General features: G+C 39.9%; 1 protein-coding gene and 1 long non-coding RNA gene across 2 annotated transcripts; one reads left to right on the forward strand and one right to left on the reverse strand.

The window, feature by feature from the left end:
* The first annotated feature begins 23 nt into the window (after positions 1-23).
* On the forward strand, positions 24-16,112 carry mvk (mevalonate kinase). The gene is made up of 10 exons (XM_008418715.2): positions 24-390; positions 889-1,036; positions 1,313-1,457; positions 9,098-9,253; positions 9,672-9,775; positions 9,937-9,982; positions 10,136-10,226; positions 10,646-10,765; positions 10,964-11,117; positions 13,710-16,112. Exons 1-10 carry the CDS (start codon positions 313-315, stop codon positions 13,859-13,861), a joined length of 1,194 nt encoding a protein of 397 aa, XP_008416937.1. The 5' UTR covers positions 24-312; the 3' UTR covers positions 13,862-16,112.
* Positions 4,221-8,571, reverse strand: LOC145552797 (uncharacterized). Its single transcript, XR_014088916.1, has 2 exons — positions 5,845-8,571; positions 4,221-5,597 (listed from the first exon to the last, which is right to left on the reverse strand). It is a non-coding gene; the product is annotated as an uncharacterized LOC145552797 (long non-coding RNA).
* Positions 16,113-16,689: the final 577 nt, after the last annotated feature.

Here is a 16,689-nt window from a genome sequence, read left to right on the forward strand (position 1 = left end):
GTGATTGGGTCCTGAGGCGAAGCGTAGGGTAGTCCACATAATGCATGTAGCTATGCGTAAACTGTGTTTTTAGTTGCATTGATAAATTAGTGTTCAGAGCGTTAGACTGGTGCCTAGTCACAAAAATGCATTGTTAAATTCTTCAAACTTTATTCTGTTATTCATGAAATTAAACCACATATTTGTAGGTTTAAACCATTGCCTTGTTTGTGCTACCTCAGCGGATTAACGTCAGCTAAGCCTGTCTGTGGTAACACTGTAAGTGAAAAGTTGAACTTGAGAAGATTTCAGGCTGTGGAAGCTGCCAGAAAGATGGAGGTGAGAGACTGTCTGATTTCTGCTCCTGGAAAGGCGATCCTCCACGGGGAACATGCTGTTGTTCATGGAAAGGTATGAGACTAACACACATTTAAAACCAAACTAGGATGCTGTCAGCTAAGATTAACATTTTGAAAGCTTTTACGTTCGTGTATTTTTATTAGTAATATTAAATTGTGTGGAAAAGGTTTGATTTACATCATACTAGTTCTGATTACGTCGCAATTGTGACTCTTTATTTCGTATTGGGATATTTTAAAACACTGTTGCAACATGACATGTAGTTTTTCAGTCTGTTGTTTCATAAGGCATTAAAATCAGACATAAAATTTAAAATGCAACTGTGCCTAATGCAGTTGAATTATGAATTTTTCTGTTTGATTTTGGAAAAACTAACAGAAATGTCTTAAAAGTTGAAATACCAAGAGGGAAAGCTGATGAGGGCTTCCACCAACCCTGACCACTAAGGCTGGCTTGGATATAAAATGGTCTAATTACACTCCTGATTTTTAGTATTGTAGTATTGTAGTACTGTGAAATGTGAACTGACTTGAATGTTTGTTGTTGCAGGTGGCTCTTGCTGTAAGTTTAAACCTGAGAACATATTTGCAGTTGAAAGCGAGGTCTGATGGCAAAGTTTGCATTAACCTACCTAATATAGACACATTTGTCTGCTGGGAGTTGTCCGAACTGAAACAGCTGACGTCATTTTTAAGTGGTAAGAGAGGATTTTTCACACTGACACATTTAGTTCAAACTGATGGATTATTTTTACTTTTTAGATTTGAGCTTAGTTATGTACTCGGATCGCATCAAGTGATTGCCAGATATATTTTCATTCACAGACAATTAAAGAGGCCCCCTTTGGTCACAAAAAACATCACATTAATCAGTTATCTTGTTGAAGAATAGATACACTGCTGAAAATTATGTGTGTCTGTTTTGTCCACCTGCATATTAAATTGTTTCTGTTTCTTTAAAATATTACAAACAGATAAAAAAGGAGAGATGCAACGTCTAGATGCTGAACTGGTGAAGAGACTGCGTGAATTTATTGGCGTGACCAATGGAAATTTAGACAGTAGCACTTCAGCAATTTTGGCCTTCCTTTACATCTACCTGTCACTTTTTGGATCAGGGTGAGGTATTTCTAATGTTCTTCACATTTTATAGAAACAAGACTCATCAAAACTATCAGATTTTTTTTCTCACATATTTTTAAGGTCTGCTGAATTTCATGGCCATCTATGGTAATAAAAGCACCAGTCACTACAAAATGATGAGTTAGATGTTCATGCCGTCTTTCCACAGGCAAAACATGTGATAATGTTAAGCTTTTGCTATTTGCAAATGTCAGATGATGCCAACTACCAACTGTGTCTGTTTGCAAAGTATATTTTAGAAACATTTTATTAAGGAAATGTTCACTCTGCTCCATATTTGTCCTAGTTGTGTTATTTTTTTCATATGATTAGGGGAGTGATGATCTAAAATGTGTAGCAGGGGGAGAGTTTTCTGACAGAGGTGGTACAATTTGACATCAATACTATCAAAACGGTTACTTCAAATAGAATTAATAAATAGATTTTATTGATATCACAGTAGAACTCAATGATTTGAAGGGGTGACAGGACACCTGGTAGAGTGTAATGGTCTTTGTAAATTATATGGTCTTGTGCTCATGTTGCTAAATGCTATGAATATATAAGAAAGTGATGAGTACACGCCTTGAGGTTTATTGCACTCGTTCAGGCCTGGAGATTTTCCTTCTTTGTTCACAACCTTAATGTGATCCTTTATTTCTTTATTGACATGGATAGGTTGATTGGATGAATTAAAACACGCATAAAGACTGTCTGTTATTACCAATAGTAAGTCCCGCCCACTCCTCACAACTCTTGGGACTCACTACTGCCCAGTTATCTGTCAAACAGGTCCGGAAAACCCCAAGAAGCTCGGGTCTTACCCTAGCGATAGTTTGTGGAGAATTATCTGTTTAAACTGGGGTCGGAAAGGACTCGTCTAGCTCTGACTACCTTCGATCCAGAAGTTATGACCTTTTACAGTTGGGGGGCAATCCGCTGAGTAGCCCTCACAGCGACATAACCCCTACAACCACTCCTGTTAACGGTAGCTCCTTTCCTAAAATAACGGCACTTGTTAACGGCTAGATTAAATTTAGTGACTTAGATTTAAGTCCCAAGGTCATTATTTTAGTTTTGGCTAAAAGCAACCTATAAAACATTTCTACTTTTTCCTCCCAGAATCAAACTTCATAGCTATTTCACAACCATCAAAGAACTTTAAGGTGACTCATTAATGAATGTCCACAACATCTTTTAGATTTTCTTAAATGCTAATTATTTTATTAGTAAGGCAATTTTGCAAGGGTCAGTACAGCTTAATTCAGTAGCAGAAATAATCAAATAAGTAAAATCAATAATCTAGCCTATCTTTCCCTAATGCTGACACTGAGAACTAAAAAGGGAAACTTTGAGAGACGGATGGAGTTTGGCATCTTGAACCCCAGAACTGGCCTGATGATGAAGAAGGTGTTGAAGCAGCAGAAGGCTCCCAGTACAGGAAGAGTATTGACTTAGAGGTGCAGGTCTCGGGCCTCAGGGTGACTTTCTCATGCACGTAGTGGTCCTCAGCTTCTTGTCTTGCAACTTTGTAGCTCCCTTCTCCTCGTCTCACGATCTTCCTGGTCCCACGGAAGGAACACACCAGTTCTTCCTCTTTGCCTTTGTTCTTTATCTTCGTCTTTATCTTCATCTTTGCCTTGGTCTTTGTCTTTGGGGTCTGAACCCAGCTGTTGAGAGAAGTGCGATTTGAAGCCACATGTTGCGGGGCTAACGGGTTGGTCCCCATGTGCAGAACAGTCTTCGGTTCTGTGGCCCCGGCTCTTCTTCAGCTGCAGAGTTCTTTGTCCATCTCCGTCTTGGCTCGAAGCTGCCTGAAGGATCCAACCAAAGATTCCTCTGTTGCACCCACCTTATAAAGGGTTTATCCACCTTTTGGTGCGTTTGCATTGGCTAGCTTTGTTGCTGTGCCTCTCATTGGCTGACTGCTTGGACAGATGATCTCATATCCATCACCCTGGAGACCTTATGACCGGATCTCTGTTCTAATGTCCCCAAGTTGCTCAACAGTTCCTCCTACCTCTGTTTCCTGCCCAACCTTTTCTTAGGCAAGTTGAAGTTTAGCAATAAGGCTTTATCTTCTCCGTTCTCCTATCAGTTCCTCTTTTCCCCTGACCTTTCACCTACCATCTACCTTCAACACAACATCAGTGACCTTTAATTACAGTTACAACATTTTACACCTTTTCAAGTTCAATGTCAAAATCACATTTATAACCTTTTAGTTTATCTGATTCAACATTCATTTATAATGTTATAATAACCATAACTTATTAGTTACTCTTATTACAATCATAATGTGAGTTATTACAGACATTTCTGAAAAGAACCCAATAATAATCCATTATTGTAATTATCTGATACCAAATTACAGTTACTTGTTTCACCTTTAAGTACTTCCACAAGTGTGAGAGTAAGTGTAAATATTCTTATAATCAAATCAACATCAACCACTGGTTAAACCAATATTAATTATTGGCATAATTATAAGTCATTATTTTAAGTATTTTACTCTGGGTTTTATCCAATCTCTCAAACGTTTAGATTTTATTCTTTAAAAACCTTTAATGCTTTAAAATAAGGAATGGTCTGAACTATTTTTAGCCTGATGCAAGACAGAAACTTCCTCTTTATTAAGGAAATGAGCTCTTCCTGTTTCATGACTCTCTTTCTGCCTGACTATGATTTTTTATGATTAAATAGAAAGAAGTAGAATTAAAGCAAAGTTTGCAGGACACAATAACAACACACACAACCAGATTCATTTTATTACAGTCTGACTCTATTGTTGGGTCTTGATGTCACTGTGTAATTAATTTTAAGGTAATTTTATTTATTATTACTATTAAACTAAAATCTCCAGCATGGGGAAGTGGGATGAGCTCGACTTTTCTCGACACCCCCTCCGCGAGGTCAGACCTTTCACATGCTGGGAACCCAACACCCTCCTGCAGGTCTGCGTCCTCATCCCCTGGAAAGAGAAGATGGCAGTCTGGGATGTGAAGATCCTCCATCGTCACCAAGGCCACAGCAGTCTGGGATGTGAAGATGCAGATCCTCCATCGTCACCAAGGCCTCAGCAGCCTGGGATGTGAAGATGCAGATTCTCAGTTGTCACCAAGGGCTCAGCAGTCTTCAAACTCCACTGCTCTTTGACACCCCCTCCTTGGAGTTTTGATGTCTCTCAGGAAGTGACGAATGTTGAAGAGAACCCAGGTCGCTCTGATCCTTTAACAGTGACAAAAAATCCTCAGCTGAATGAAGCGTTGGTTCTTCAGGATGTGGAAGATTCCTTAGGGACAGGTTGATGGGCAAAAAGCCTCAAATAAAAAATAAAAAAAAACTCTGGATGTTCAGTAGAGCAAAACAAAAAGCATAAGCAGCACGACGCTTTATCCATAATCATAATCCTTTTCCATCGCTGGGGTCGTTAAAGGGTTACTGGAGTTGTCGAGGCAACAGGACTCTGTCAGGCAGGACTCTGTGAAGTCCACAGGTTGCTTCCAGGTGTTGGGTGTGATTTCAACACTTTGTTGCAGGATTGATCTTGGTGGTTGTCTATGACGCCACTCCTTCCTCACGACTTCAGTCCCTTTTCCTGTTTAATCCATCCTTTTGTGACAGGAGTTCTTCTTTAGCATAATCCAATTTCTTCAGGGCCCTCCTAGTCCTAAGCCTTGAAGTTGTTCTTTGAATGGCAATCATCCTGTAATAGTAGCCAGTCTAACACAGGGTGGCATGATGCTTGATTCTTGCAATGTTCTGGTTCGCTTTAGCTAAGAACTGGCTTGAACACTGACCTCGTGGACCCCTTTCTTCATAAGTAATACTTTTTTACAGTGCAGTACTTGCTTCACAAAATTCATTCCATTGAATTTCAACTTGATCACCGTGACTACAGGCCGATCTTGATCTTTAATCCAAACTTTCTGTCCTGTTTTCAATGACACTGTAAGCTGCAACTTCCCCTTTCCCTCTCTGGGCAAAAGGAGAAGTGCCTTCGCCTTCCGGCTTTCAGTGACGTGAACGGAGTTCCTCTGCAGGGGAAGACCTGCTCTTTTTCAGCTGTCACTGTTACACCATGTCCATCAGCACCAAGAGGTACTCCTCACCTCTCTTTTCTGTTATCCATGGGGCCTGCTACATCCATGCAGATTGAGCCCCAGGGGATCGTGCTTTTGATGGTCAATCCTTCCAACCGCTGCCCTTGGCGGCCTGCGTTGTATTGTCCACATACCTCACAGCCCCGTAGCACGCGTTGGACTTGTTTCACTGGGATCCAAAGCTCATGCTCATCCAGCTCCTTACGGGTAGGCCGTACGCCTGCATGTCCAAGGGCTTCATGCACGCTCCGCACGACCTCATCCACGTACTCTTCTGGGACCTCCCGTCCTCTGGGAGTAGTGTCCCACTTCTCGGCTCCGACAAAGACAATTTTTCTCTGTTGGACATAGCAGTCCACTTCGTCATTTCCACGCCAATGAGCTCCCTCATGCGTGTGCTCAGATGCTCAACCTTGAGCTCCAGATGCATTTCACCACTTCCTTGTGAAATTACTTACAACATCTTCTGGACGTACGACCTTGCGTTGTACTCCTCGGTCTCTTTGTCTCCGAGTCGCCTATCCCCCAAAGCCTCTCATGGTACCTTAGAGTAGGGATGGGTCTAGGCTAGGTTGGCTACTGGCTTCCCTTCTGGATGCGATCGTTCATCCTCAGCTGAAGCTTTTCCCTCGCCTGCACGCTGTACAGTTACTGCAAGGGTCGCGGCTGACAAGCCTCATCAGTCGCTCCCAACTCTATTTCCTAAGAGTTGGTCTCCCAAGTGAGCTATTCAGACCCTCTCGTCTGTTTTTACTGACTTGGTCAAAGTAAGGCCCTCCTACTCATTAGGGTCGGGCCCACCCAGGGACGCCATGTCTGTTACTACCAATAGTAAGTCCCGCCCACTCCTCACAACTCTTTGGACTCACTACTGCCCAGTTCTCTGTCTAACAGGTCCGGAAAACCCCCAGAAACTCGGGTCTTACCCTAGCGATAGTTTGTGGAGAATTATCTGTTTAAACTGGGGTCGGAAAGGACTCGTCTAGCTCTGACTACCTTCGATCCAGAAGTTATGACCTTTTACAGTTGGGGGGCAATCCGCTGAGTAGCCCTCACAGCGACATAACCCCTACAACCACTCCTGTTAACGGTAGCTCCTTTCCTAAAATAACGGCACTTGTTAACGGCTAGATTAAATTTAGTGACTTAGATTTAAGTCCCAAGGTCATTATTTTAGTTTTGGCTAAAAGCAACCTATAAAACATTTCTACTTTTTCCTCCCAGAATCAAACTTCATAGCTATTTCACAACCATCAAAGAACTTTAAGGTGACTCATTAATTGAATGTCCACAACATCTTTTAGATTTTCTTAAATGCTAATTATTTTATTAGTAAGGCAATTTTGCAAGGGTCAGTACAGCTTAATTCAGTAGCAGAAATAATCAAATAAGTAAAATCAATAATCTAGCCTATCTTTCCCTAATGCTGACACTGAGAACTAAAAAAGGGAAACTTTGAGAGAGACGGACAGAGTTTGGCATTTTGAACCCCAGAACTGGCCTGATGATGAAGAAGGTGTTGCAGCAGCAGGAGGTTCCCAGTACAGGAAGAGTACTGACTTAGAGCAGCAGGTCTCGGGCCTCAGGGTGACTTCCTCATGCACGTAGCGGTCCTCAGCTTCTTGTCTTGCAGCTCTGTAGCTCCCTTCTCCTCGTCTCACGATCTTCCTGGTCCCACGGAAGGAACACACCAGTTCTTCCTCTTTGCCTTTGTTCTTTATCTTCGTCTTTATCTTCATCTTTGCCTTGGTCTTTGTCTTTGGGGGTCTAAACCCAGCTGTTGAGAGAAGTGCGATTTGAAGCCACATGTTGCGGGGCTAACGGGTTGGTCCCCATGTGCAGAACAGTCTTCGGTTCTGTGGCCCCGGCTCTTCTTCAGCTGCAGAGTTCTTTGTCCATCTCCGTCTTGGCTCGAAGCTGCCTGAAGGATCCAACCAAAGATTCCTCTGTTGCACCCACCTTATAAAGGGTTTATCCACCTTTTGGTGCGTTTGCATTGGCTAGCTTTGTTGCTGTGCCTCTCATTGGCTGACTGCTTGGACAGATGATCTCATATCCATCACCCTGGAGACCTTATGACCGGATCTCTGTTCTAATGTCCCCAAGTTGCTCAACAGTTCCTCCTACCTCTGTTTCCTGCCCAACCTTTTCTTAGGCAAGTTGAAGTTTAGCAATAAGGCTTTATCTTCTCCGTTCTCCTATCAGTTCCTCTTTTCCCCTGACCTTTCACCTTTCACCTACCATCTACCTTCAACACAACATCAGTGACCTTTAATTACAGTTACAACATTTTACACCTTTTCAAGTTCAATGTCAAAATCACATTTATAACCTTTTAGTTTATCTGATTCAACATTCATTTATAATGTTATAATAACCATAACTTATTAGTTACTCTTATTACAATCATAATGTGAGTTATTACAGACATTTCTGAAAAGAACCCAATAATAATCCATTATTGTAATTATCTGATACCAAATTACAGTTACTTGTTTCACCTTTAAGTACTTCCACAAGTGTAAGAGTAAGTGTAAATATTCTTATAATCAAATCAACATCAACCACTGGTTAAACCAATATTAATTATTGGCATAATTATAAGTCATTATTTTAAGTATTTTACTCTGGGTTTTATCCAATCTCTCAAAACGTTTAGATTTTATTCTTTAAAAACCTTTAATGCTTTAAAATAAGGAATGGTCTGAATTATTTTTAGCCTGATGCAAGAAAGAAACTTCCTCTTTATTAAGGAAATGAGCTCTTCCTGTTTCATGACTCTCTTTCTGCCTGACTTTGATTTTTTATGATTAAATAGAAAGAAGTAGAATTAAAGCAAAGTTTGCAGGACACAATAACAACACACACAACCAGATTCATTTTATTACCGTCTGACTCTATTGTTGGGTCTTGATGTCACTGTGTAATTAATTTTAAGGTAATTTTATTTATTATTACTATTAAACTAAAATCTCCAGCATGGGGAAGTGGGATGAGCTCGACTTTTCTCGACAAGACGGTAAAGAGAGTCAGATCGGTGAACTGTGCGGCCCGAGCTGCTGGGAAGATTCTCAGGAACATTAGAGCTGCAGGTTGTTGGAGGGTTTAATCGGCGCTGACACAGTGCTGCTGTGTCAGAGCGAGGTGAAGGATTTCTGACAGGATGGCCACTAATGAGAGTCAGGCACCGGGCCACTCTGCACCCTTTAACAAGTCTGGATGGGTTTCCCCCCTCGAGAGCAGAACCGGACAATTAGTTTAGAGTATTTTTCTGTCTGCCTGAAAGCAACCACTCTGAAATGACATGAACAGAAATGTCAAGTTTGTTTCTGCTGTATAAAGTAGTCTATGTGAGGCTGCATTATTGGTCTATAATAAAAATAAAGCCAGTGATGTAGCTGAGTTTTTGTGTGATGTACTAGCAAATAAAAAAAAACAAAAACTAAACAACAAACACAGTTGCTGTTTGTCTTAGCTTTATTTGTATGTAGTTTAATTAAACACCAACTCATTGTTTTATGATTATGTTTTCAGAGATATGCCCAGTCTGACGGTGTCTGTGTGGTCAGAGCTGCCGACCGGAGCAGGACTGGGCTCAAGTGCTGCTTATTCCGTGTGTTTAGCTGCAGCTTTCCTCTGTGCAACTGGAAACATTCCCACTCCCCTCAAAGAGTGGGAGCAGACTGGCAGGTAAGAACAAGGTTTTCTTGTATGGGCTGGGATTTTGACTTTAGCAGTAGTTTTCATCAACAGAGCAATTAGTCTCTGAGGTTTTGTCTAAAAATTTCTAAATGACCAGAGTGAATAACTTGATGCAATTTGATAGAAAAGATCATGATTATTGTTTAAGTTTTGTATTGTTGGCTTAATTTTTTTTTTTTTTACAGATTATCTGTCTCATATACTATCATGCCATAATGATAATTGTAATACAGCTTCAATCTGAAATGAACCGTCGTTTGATTATCTAAAACACGCGCGATCGCTAGTGGAAACTTTGTACTTCTGAACAGTGCCACTATAATTATTCAATTAAACACACAACTGTTTACCTGTCTCTGTGATTGCTCATTTAGCAGCACCCTGTGTTGTTGTAAACTGACTGCAGATGGTGTCAGGAGGATCTGGAGCTCATCAACAGTTGGGCTTTCCAAGGAGAGAAGATCATTCACGGAAATCCCTCAGGAGTAGACAATGCTGTAGGAACATGGGGTGAGATAGAAAAGTGTTTAACATAACATATGGTGCATGAAGTTATACTCCCCCCCTTCGTCTCCCCCTTTAATACCAGTAGTTATACTATTATTATTTTATCAACAGTTTACAATATCACCATTTAAAATCATCTTTTAAATGTTTTTTTCTACACATAGGTGGTATGCTGAGATTTTTAGCTGGAAAGATAATACCACTGAGCAGGTACTGTTGGAGTACTTATGAACGTTTTGGTTAATAAGCCGATTTAGGAAGATATGCATGCTCTATATTTTTAGTAACAAAAATCAAGCTTCCTCTGGAAAATCATCCTCTGATCATGAGGTGACTGAACTCTCTAATCTTTGTTGCTGCCAGGGTGCCGTTGTTGAGAATCCTCCTCACTAACACCAAAGTACCACGGAGCACCAAGGTACTTGTTGCCAGGGTGAAGGACAAAATTAACAAGGTACTAAATGGTTTTCCCTCCCCCATGTGTTACTTGCCGACACTATAATTAATATAATAGGCAGTGCTTTTTCGTGGCTGATACTCCAGGGCATGGGGTTGAGTGCCTCCATAAAACATTAAAATTAAACTCTTAGCCAGAACCCCTGTGTGCCGTTGCCTTGGCGACACCAGCAGGTGTGCAGCTTTCCACCCTGGACAGAGATTGGGCTTGTACGGTGTTGTGCCAATATTGGACACAGTCAGAGTCAGACCTGCCAAATGTGCTGCCCATGTGCAGTATGTCCACTGAAATCTGCTGTGCAGTTCTAAATTTAAACGCATAAACACATTACTTTTTCACAAACTCTGTGCAAAAGATATACAGGAGATGTTAATCTGCCTTTGTTGTTGGCCTGTTTTTGTTTTGACCTCCTGCAGTTTCCTTCCATCATGATCCCTGTGCTGGATTCGGTCGATGCCATTTCCTGCACCTGTGAGAAAGTCCTAACAGAGATGACTTGTGAGCCCATCACAGGAGACCACTATAACATCTTAGAGGTACAGATTTTTTTTGTAATTTAAATGAAATATAGGTATTGAAAATGTGTAGTCAGAAGTACAATTTAATTTTATTTGATAAATAAAATAAAAGGTGAAAACACTGGAACCCCAGTGCAAATATTCACATCAACATACTGTTGTTCATCTCTCATGACCTGTATTTTTACAGCTTTTTTTATTACATTTTTTTTATAGGAGCTAATTGACATCAACCAGCATCATCTGAATGTGATTGGTGTAGGGCATCCTTCTTTAGACACGTTGTGCCAGGTTACAGCGGCTAGAGGACTTCACAGCAAGCTTACAGGAGCAGGTGGAGGAGGCTGTGGCATCACACTCCTGAGACCAGGTGCTGCACAATAATGGTTCTTTATTTGCTGTCGTAACCGCGCACAGTTCAAATGGTTATCTATCTAATACCTGGCTACGTTTGTACTCATTTCAACAAACATATATCAAAAAAATTTCTACTTATCCTTTTCAGCTGTGTTTGCACTTATAGTTTAATCAATTTCTATGTCTGAAATTAGGGCATATTTAAATAAAAAAAGATAAAGATGGAAGAAAAAAAGGCAGCCAATAACAAAACTGAAAATAACTAAAGAATGATAACATTACTATGTCGAATCAACAGTGACATCAATGCAAAACAAGTCTCCAGCTTGAATTTGAATTCATAAAGTGGAGATTTTTATCCCATGAAGAAAAGTCAGACAAAATGTTGATTTAGAGACAGGAGCCTGGAGATTTAACAAACCGGAAACCTTCCCATTGATTTAAAAGCTCCTCAAAGGAATCTCATTTTGTCTGTAATCTGTCACAGTGGTGAATGAATGTATGGGACACAAACCTAATGGAGAAAAACAGTCTGAAGGTTCACCCAGTTAATTATCTGTATGTCTCTAAAGGTTCAGCTCCGAGTCCATTGCTACACCCAGATTTTGGGTTTCATGATGGAATATTTATTTATTCAATCATGCCATCTGGAGAAATCTGACAATTAGTTTTTGTACTAACATAAGACGATAGAAAGTACAGTGAAAGAACCTTTTCTTACCTGAAAAACTGACTGACTGCTCCAGCTGTCTGGGTTATTTGGGGGTGTTCTTTCACATAGACTGTAATGCCCAATTGTCTCAAATTTTGAGTAATAAGTGGGTGAGACTGAACTCGCCAACTTTTCCCACAAAAGTGCTCACACCATTTTCTTTTCCCTGTGTTGCCTATAAATGTCCTCTCATCTGTTTGATATATTCCAAATCTTTTCTGTCCAGAAAACATTACATTCTTTTATGGAAAATTTGCAGGTGGTTTTGGTACACGTTCAGTTTGGAGGATATGCTTAAAAAGCTGCTATGTCATAGAAAAGTGTGTAAAATTCTTAATGGTTGAGACTGGCTTAAAAATGTGACATTTTGAGGTTGAAAAACAATATAGAGAAAAGAGTGCTTTAGTTGTTGCTTTTAGTTCTGTAATATTTCTTTTGGCCTTCTTACCTGCACTGATCGTCAGAAGATCAGAGAAAAAAATGTTCAAGCTAATGGAGGGCGCTACGGCAGAACATTCATGTCATGCCTCTTGATATTGTCCTTTGTAGATTTTAAGGTATGCTTGTAATTTTAAAAGTTGCATTCTTTTTTTTTTTTTTTTTCCTGAATTTCCTTTTATTTATTTAATTGAATTCCTTCTTTCATTTTCCAACTAAACATTCCTTGTGTCTTTGGCTGCAAGATGAGCCCAAAGTTTTATTGATTCATTCCAGAGCAAACAATGGAATGAATCAATCTGTCTTTTCAAAACAGCCATCCAGAAGAAAATTACATTTTATCTCCATACTCTATGTTTCTAAGGCAAGCTTTGCCAATCATATTGAATGTTTTTTTTGCCTTATACATAGTAACCCATTCTGCCCATTTTGCTTTACAAATACTTGTCTAATAATTTCAGTTTAATCTAACAGTTTTTAGTTACGGAAAACTCTTTGTGTCATTAAATGTTCTGTTTTCCACAGACACTCACCACCTTTTCTCAGATGTAGGAATTATAAGGACAATGCATGATGAGAGGAATTATAGAAAGCACATATACATATGTGTGCTCATGCACTGAACCAATCAGAAATCCTGTCTTCAGTCTGTTTATGCCTGCAGCTTACTGAATTTTAATAGGTTCTCAATCTCCTAAATAGATTTCCAAATACTTTTTTCTTCTCATGCTTTTGTTTTTGAATTGCAGCTATTTTAAACACTTTTGCATCTGTCTGCTCTAAAGCTCATTATAATAAAGCTCTTAGAAGAAGTTATTTTATCTCCGTCTGTAGAAGCTGCGCCTGCACCCTCAGGATAGACTGTTATGGAAAGAAAGAGGATGTGAGGTGTTTTACAACTATCAAGGGTTTTTTGAGTTTGTTGCAAGCTTTTCCATTTTGACTTCATTTGTGTTCAATATTGTAAGAATTAAATCATTTTAAAACGTGATAAAAAATAAATCAATCATTTGAGTGATGTTAAACCACTAGAACTGACAGTTTTTTTTTTGTGATTGTTTATTCAACTTTTTAAAATTGAATTACTTCTTTCCTTTCCCAACTAAACATTCCCTTTGTTCTGCACTCTTTCGGAGTTTTTATTTGAACAGAGGTCTGCAAAATATTTGACGCTGAGGATATTATTTCATAACCCAACCCTGTTCTTGCCCATACTCTTTACATCTTTGGATGTTGGATCGAGAGTTGCTCTGTAAAACGTAAGATATTGTTTTACAAGCAGATCCATGTTTTAAATGTCTCCACAGCTTTCTCCATGATTTGTCTGCTGTGCTCTGTGGTCTTCATGATGCTGTTTATTCACTAATCTTCTCTAAGAAACATTTGAAGCTTTCATGGAACCATCTTAGTCTGACTTTTCTTGTCTGCTGACATTATTGTTGGTTTTATTTGCAGAAACTGATTCAACGACTGTTCAGGGGACGATGAAGGACCTGAGGGACTGTGGCTATGACTGCTGGGAAACAAGTATTGGTGGACCAGGTGTGCAGCAGCACTTCCCTTCCTCTGTTAAAGAGGAAATTATGGAGGTTTTAAACCGGTACTGAGGCCTACTGGTGGCTAAACAAAAAGACTGATTCGTACACTGTGGGACCTTTAGTTGATGTCTCAAAACCTTTGATATACTTAACTAATAATGGGAACTGAGAGAATGAAAGCAAAAGGGGAAAAAAAAGTGTTTCCAATTGATTTTTTTTTTTTGACTGGACTTGATGTTTTTTTTTAGTGTACTTGACTATAATCAACTGGGCTTTTTTGCAATTGGAGCAAAATTACATGCAATGATGTAGTATCTGTACACTAGATGGCAGCAGAGTGGCACATATTGTTTTAATGAATCAGGATAAAAATAATACTTTAATGGATTAGTTTAATAACATTAAATCCTCACTTCTATAATTTTAACAGGGTTAAAAACTGCTTTAGTGAATGTAATAAAGCTGTGTGAGTGATTTCTTTTCAGGACACGTCAGTTACAAAAAAAAAGTTTGTAAGTTCAAATGAAGGATTTGTTCTGGAAATTGATGCATGCCAGATTGAATATAAAAAAACAAACAAAAAAAAGTAATTGATGTCTAAAGTGATGTTTAAAGTGAAAATCTTCAGCCTCTAAATCATTTTGCGGTTTTATTTATCAAGTTAAAGACTAACAGGTTGTGTTGTTTTGCTAATGAAGGTTGCAGAAAGGAGGACAGCAGGCGTGTGCGGCCTCTCTGGAGGATCTGGATTAGCATCACTGTACTGTGAATAAACAACAAACAGCGTCCCTCCGAGTTACACAGACACACAACAGCTTTTCCAAATTCTCCACCACTTTATTGCTCATCCTTTTAAGCATTGCAAAATATGCTGCAAATAGCGCAGCTGACGGATCTGTCTGGAATAACCCCCCGATTTGGGGAAAAGGTCACCGTGGGAGTGAATATCCATTTCATTTTTTTGTTCTTTCAAAATGTCATGAAGATTGAGAACTCCAAATCTGGCTGCGTACGTGAATAAACGACATTCGTCACCCCACCCGCAATCCCCTCTGCCCCCTCACACACACACACACACACGCCCGTCGCACTCACCCACCCTTTCTCTGTCTGCCCTCTCTGTCCTCTTGAATTGTGTCATCTTTATGTCAGGGCAACCCCCCTGTCAGCGTGCTGCACAGTTGCTCCTAACCCCTGCTGGAATTTAATTACCACTGCGCTTCTCAATTGAAATGGCATTGAGGAGGGCGGGAAGGCAAGAATAGCTGAGGGTCGGAGCAAACAAGTGGGGGGTGGCAGACAAGAGGGGACACAACGAAGCCAGTTTTATTTGAAACCCCTCTTTTTATTTTCTCTCATTTTCTTTCAGTCCTTTTTGCCCGAGTGAGGCACAGATGGTATTTTTTATTTTTTTATATATATCAGTGTCAGTGCCGGCTTCTTTCTGCTCTGATGAATAGAATCTAAGGAGGGCCTGGGATTATTTCAGATAACCATGGGGGTGAGGAAAGGGGGTCAAGGATAAAGAGGAAGAATGTCAGATTTCCAGAAATACAGTAGGAACTGTGAGCTGCCCTTGCAGTGGGGCAGAGAAGAGGGGTGGGGGGGGGGGTATGTAAAAATCATTTAACATTTTGGGTGTTTGAGGGAGTTTTGTCTGTATAAATCTGTGTGAGCGAAACGGCAATGAATAATTCATTTTGTCCAAGCAGGAGGAATGAAATGCTAAATGGGAATTTGCTGAGTGGTCTTGCTCACTGTGGCGCATTCCCTCTGGTCCCGTGTCAACTGGTGAGAGACTTGTCAGGAACCATTAAGACTGAATGCAGAATTAGACCTGACTGACAAGATATCATGAAGCCGATGTCCAGTGGTTTTGCTAATGGGGATTTCAGTGTACAGCTCCATTCACATCCATAGATCAGCATTTGTCTCTGTTATTGTGGAAAGTGCCTGTTTTGTGCGTTTTTACGCCGTATGTGTGTCAGAGGCTGATGAGGAAATGGCCTCGACGGGGGACATTTAGGCAACCGTTCCCCATCAGCGTGTGTAGGAACACGGTGACAGAGGCACAGTCAACATCACAAGCTCCTCTCTGTCATCATGAGCTGGATGATCCTCCTGGGGCTGTTTGCCCTTTTGCTAAGTAGGAGGTTGGCGGTCCGCGTCAGAGGCAGGGGTCCGAATAAGACAGCAGGATGTGAGAATGCTGTCAGAAATAATTTTTACGGGGTTCCTATGCAGTTTAGAGAAGTCTGGGATTTTCTTGAAGCATTCTGTAGGTGTGGATAATAATAAATATGTATGGTTGTGTTTTAAAGTCTTAGTTTCCTGTTCCATTGTCTAAATGTTGCATCAATAAGTTCATCTATGCCCCCATTTGCCCATACATCCAACCGTGCAGGTAAAGCCTGACCACTTCATAAATGTGTGCAATAAATTTACTGCCAATTGGGAGGTATTTGCTAAAAATAATATTCTTAAAGCTGCCCAACAACATTGCACCCAAGAGTCAAACCAAGAGTATCTTTTGATAAAACAGGAATTATCACCAAACTCCTCTAACAAAGCAACCTCTAGCATTTTGATATGAGCTTCCCCTTTTGCAAAGGTAAATTTAAAATATTAAATTTACGCAATATATAAGAAAAAAAAACTTTTAAACATTCTTCTGTTCAGAGGTTTTAGGATTACAAAATTCACCCCTTTAAAAAAACATTAAAAAAAAAAACACTCAAGGATTGTACTCGCTGGTTTAGATATTCTTCTATAAACTTCTGTTGACCCAACTTAAAATAAATATTTGAGATTGATGCAGTGAATGTTTAAAAATGCAGCTCATTTTACACTTTGAAGTTGCATAATGTAAATTTTTTGTAGCTATCATCTCTGTTATA

The sequence above is a fragment of the Poecilia reticulata genome, chromosome 9 (assembly GCF_904066995.2).
Source record: "Poecilia reticulata chromosome 9, P_reticulata-male-v2, whole genome shotgun sequence".
Lineage (NCBI taxonomy): Eukaryota > Metazoa > Chordata > Actinopteri > Cyprinodontiformes > Poeciliidae > Poecilia > Poecilia reticulata.

What these genes read in the sequence shown, in the direction of transcription:
- mvk (XM_008418715.2), top strand. Translation starts at nt 313, where the DNA reads ATGGAGGTGAGAGACTGTCTGATTTCTGCTCCTGGAAAGGCGATCCTC. An exon ending in ACCACTATAACATCTTAGAG is followed by an intron (nt 10,766 to 10,963) that starts GTACAGATTTTT and finishes TTTTTTTTATAG; the next exon opens with GAGCTAATTGACATCAACCA. An exon ending in CATCACACTCCTGAGACCAG is followed by an intron (nt 11,118 to 13,709) that starts GTGCTGCACAAT and finishes TTTTATTTGCAG; the next exon opens with AAACTGATTCAACGACTGTT.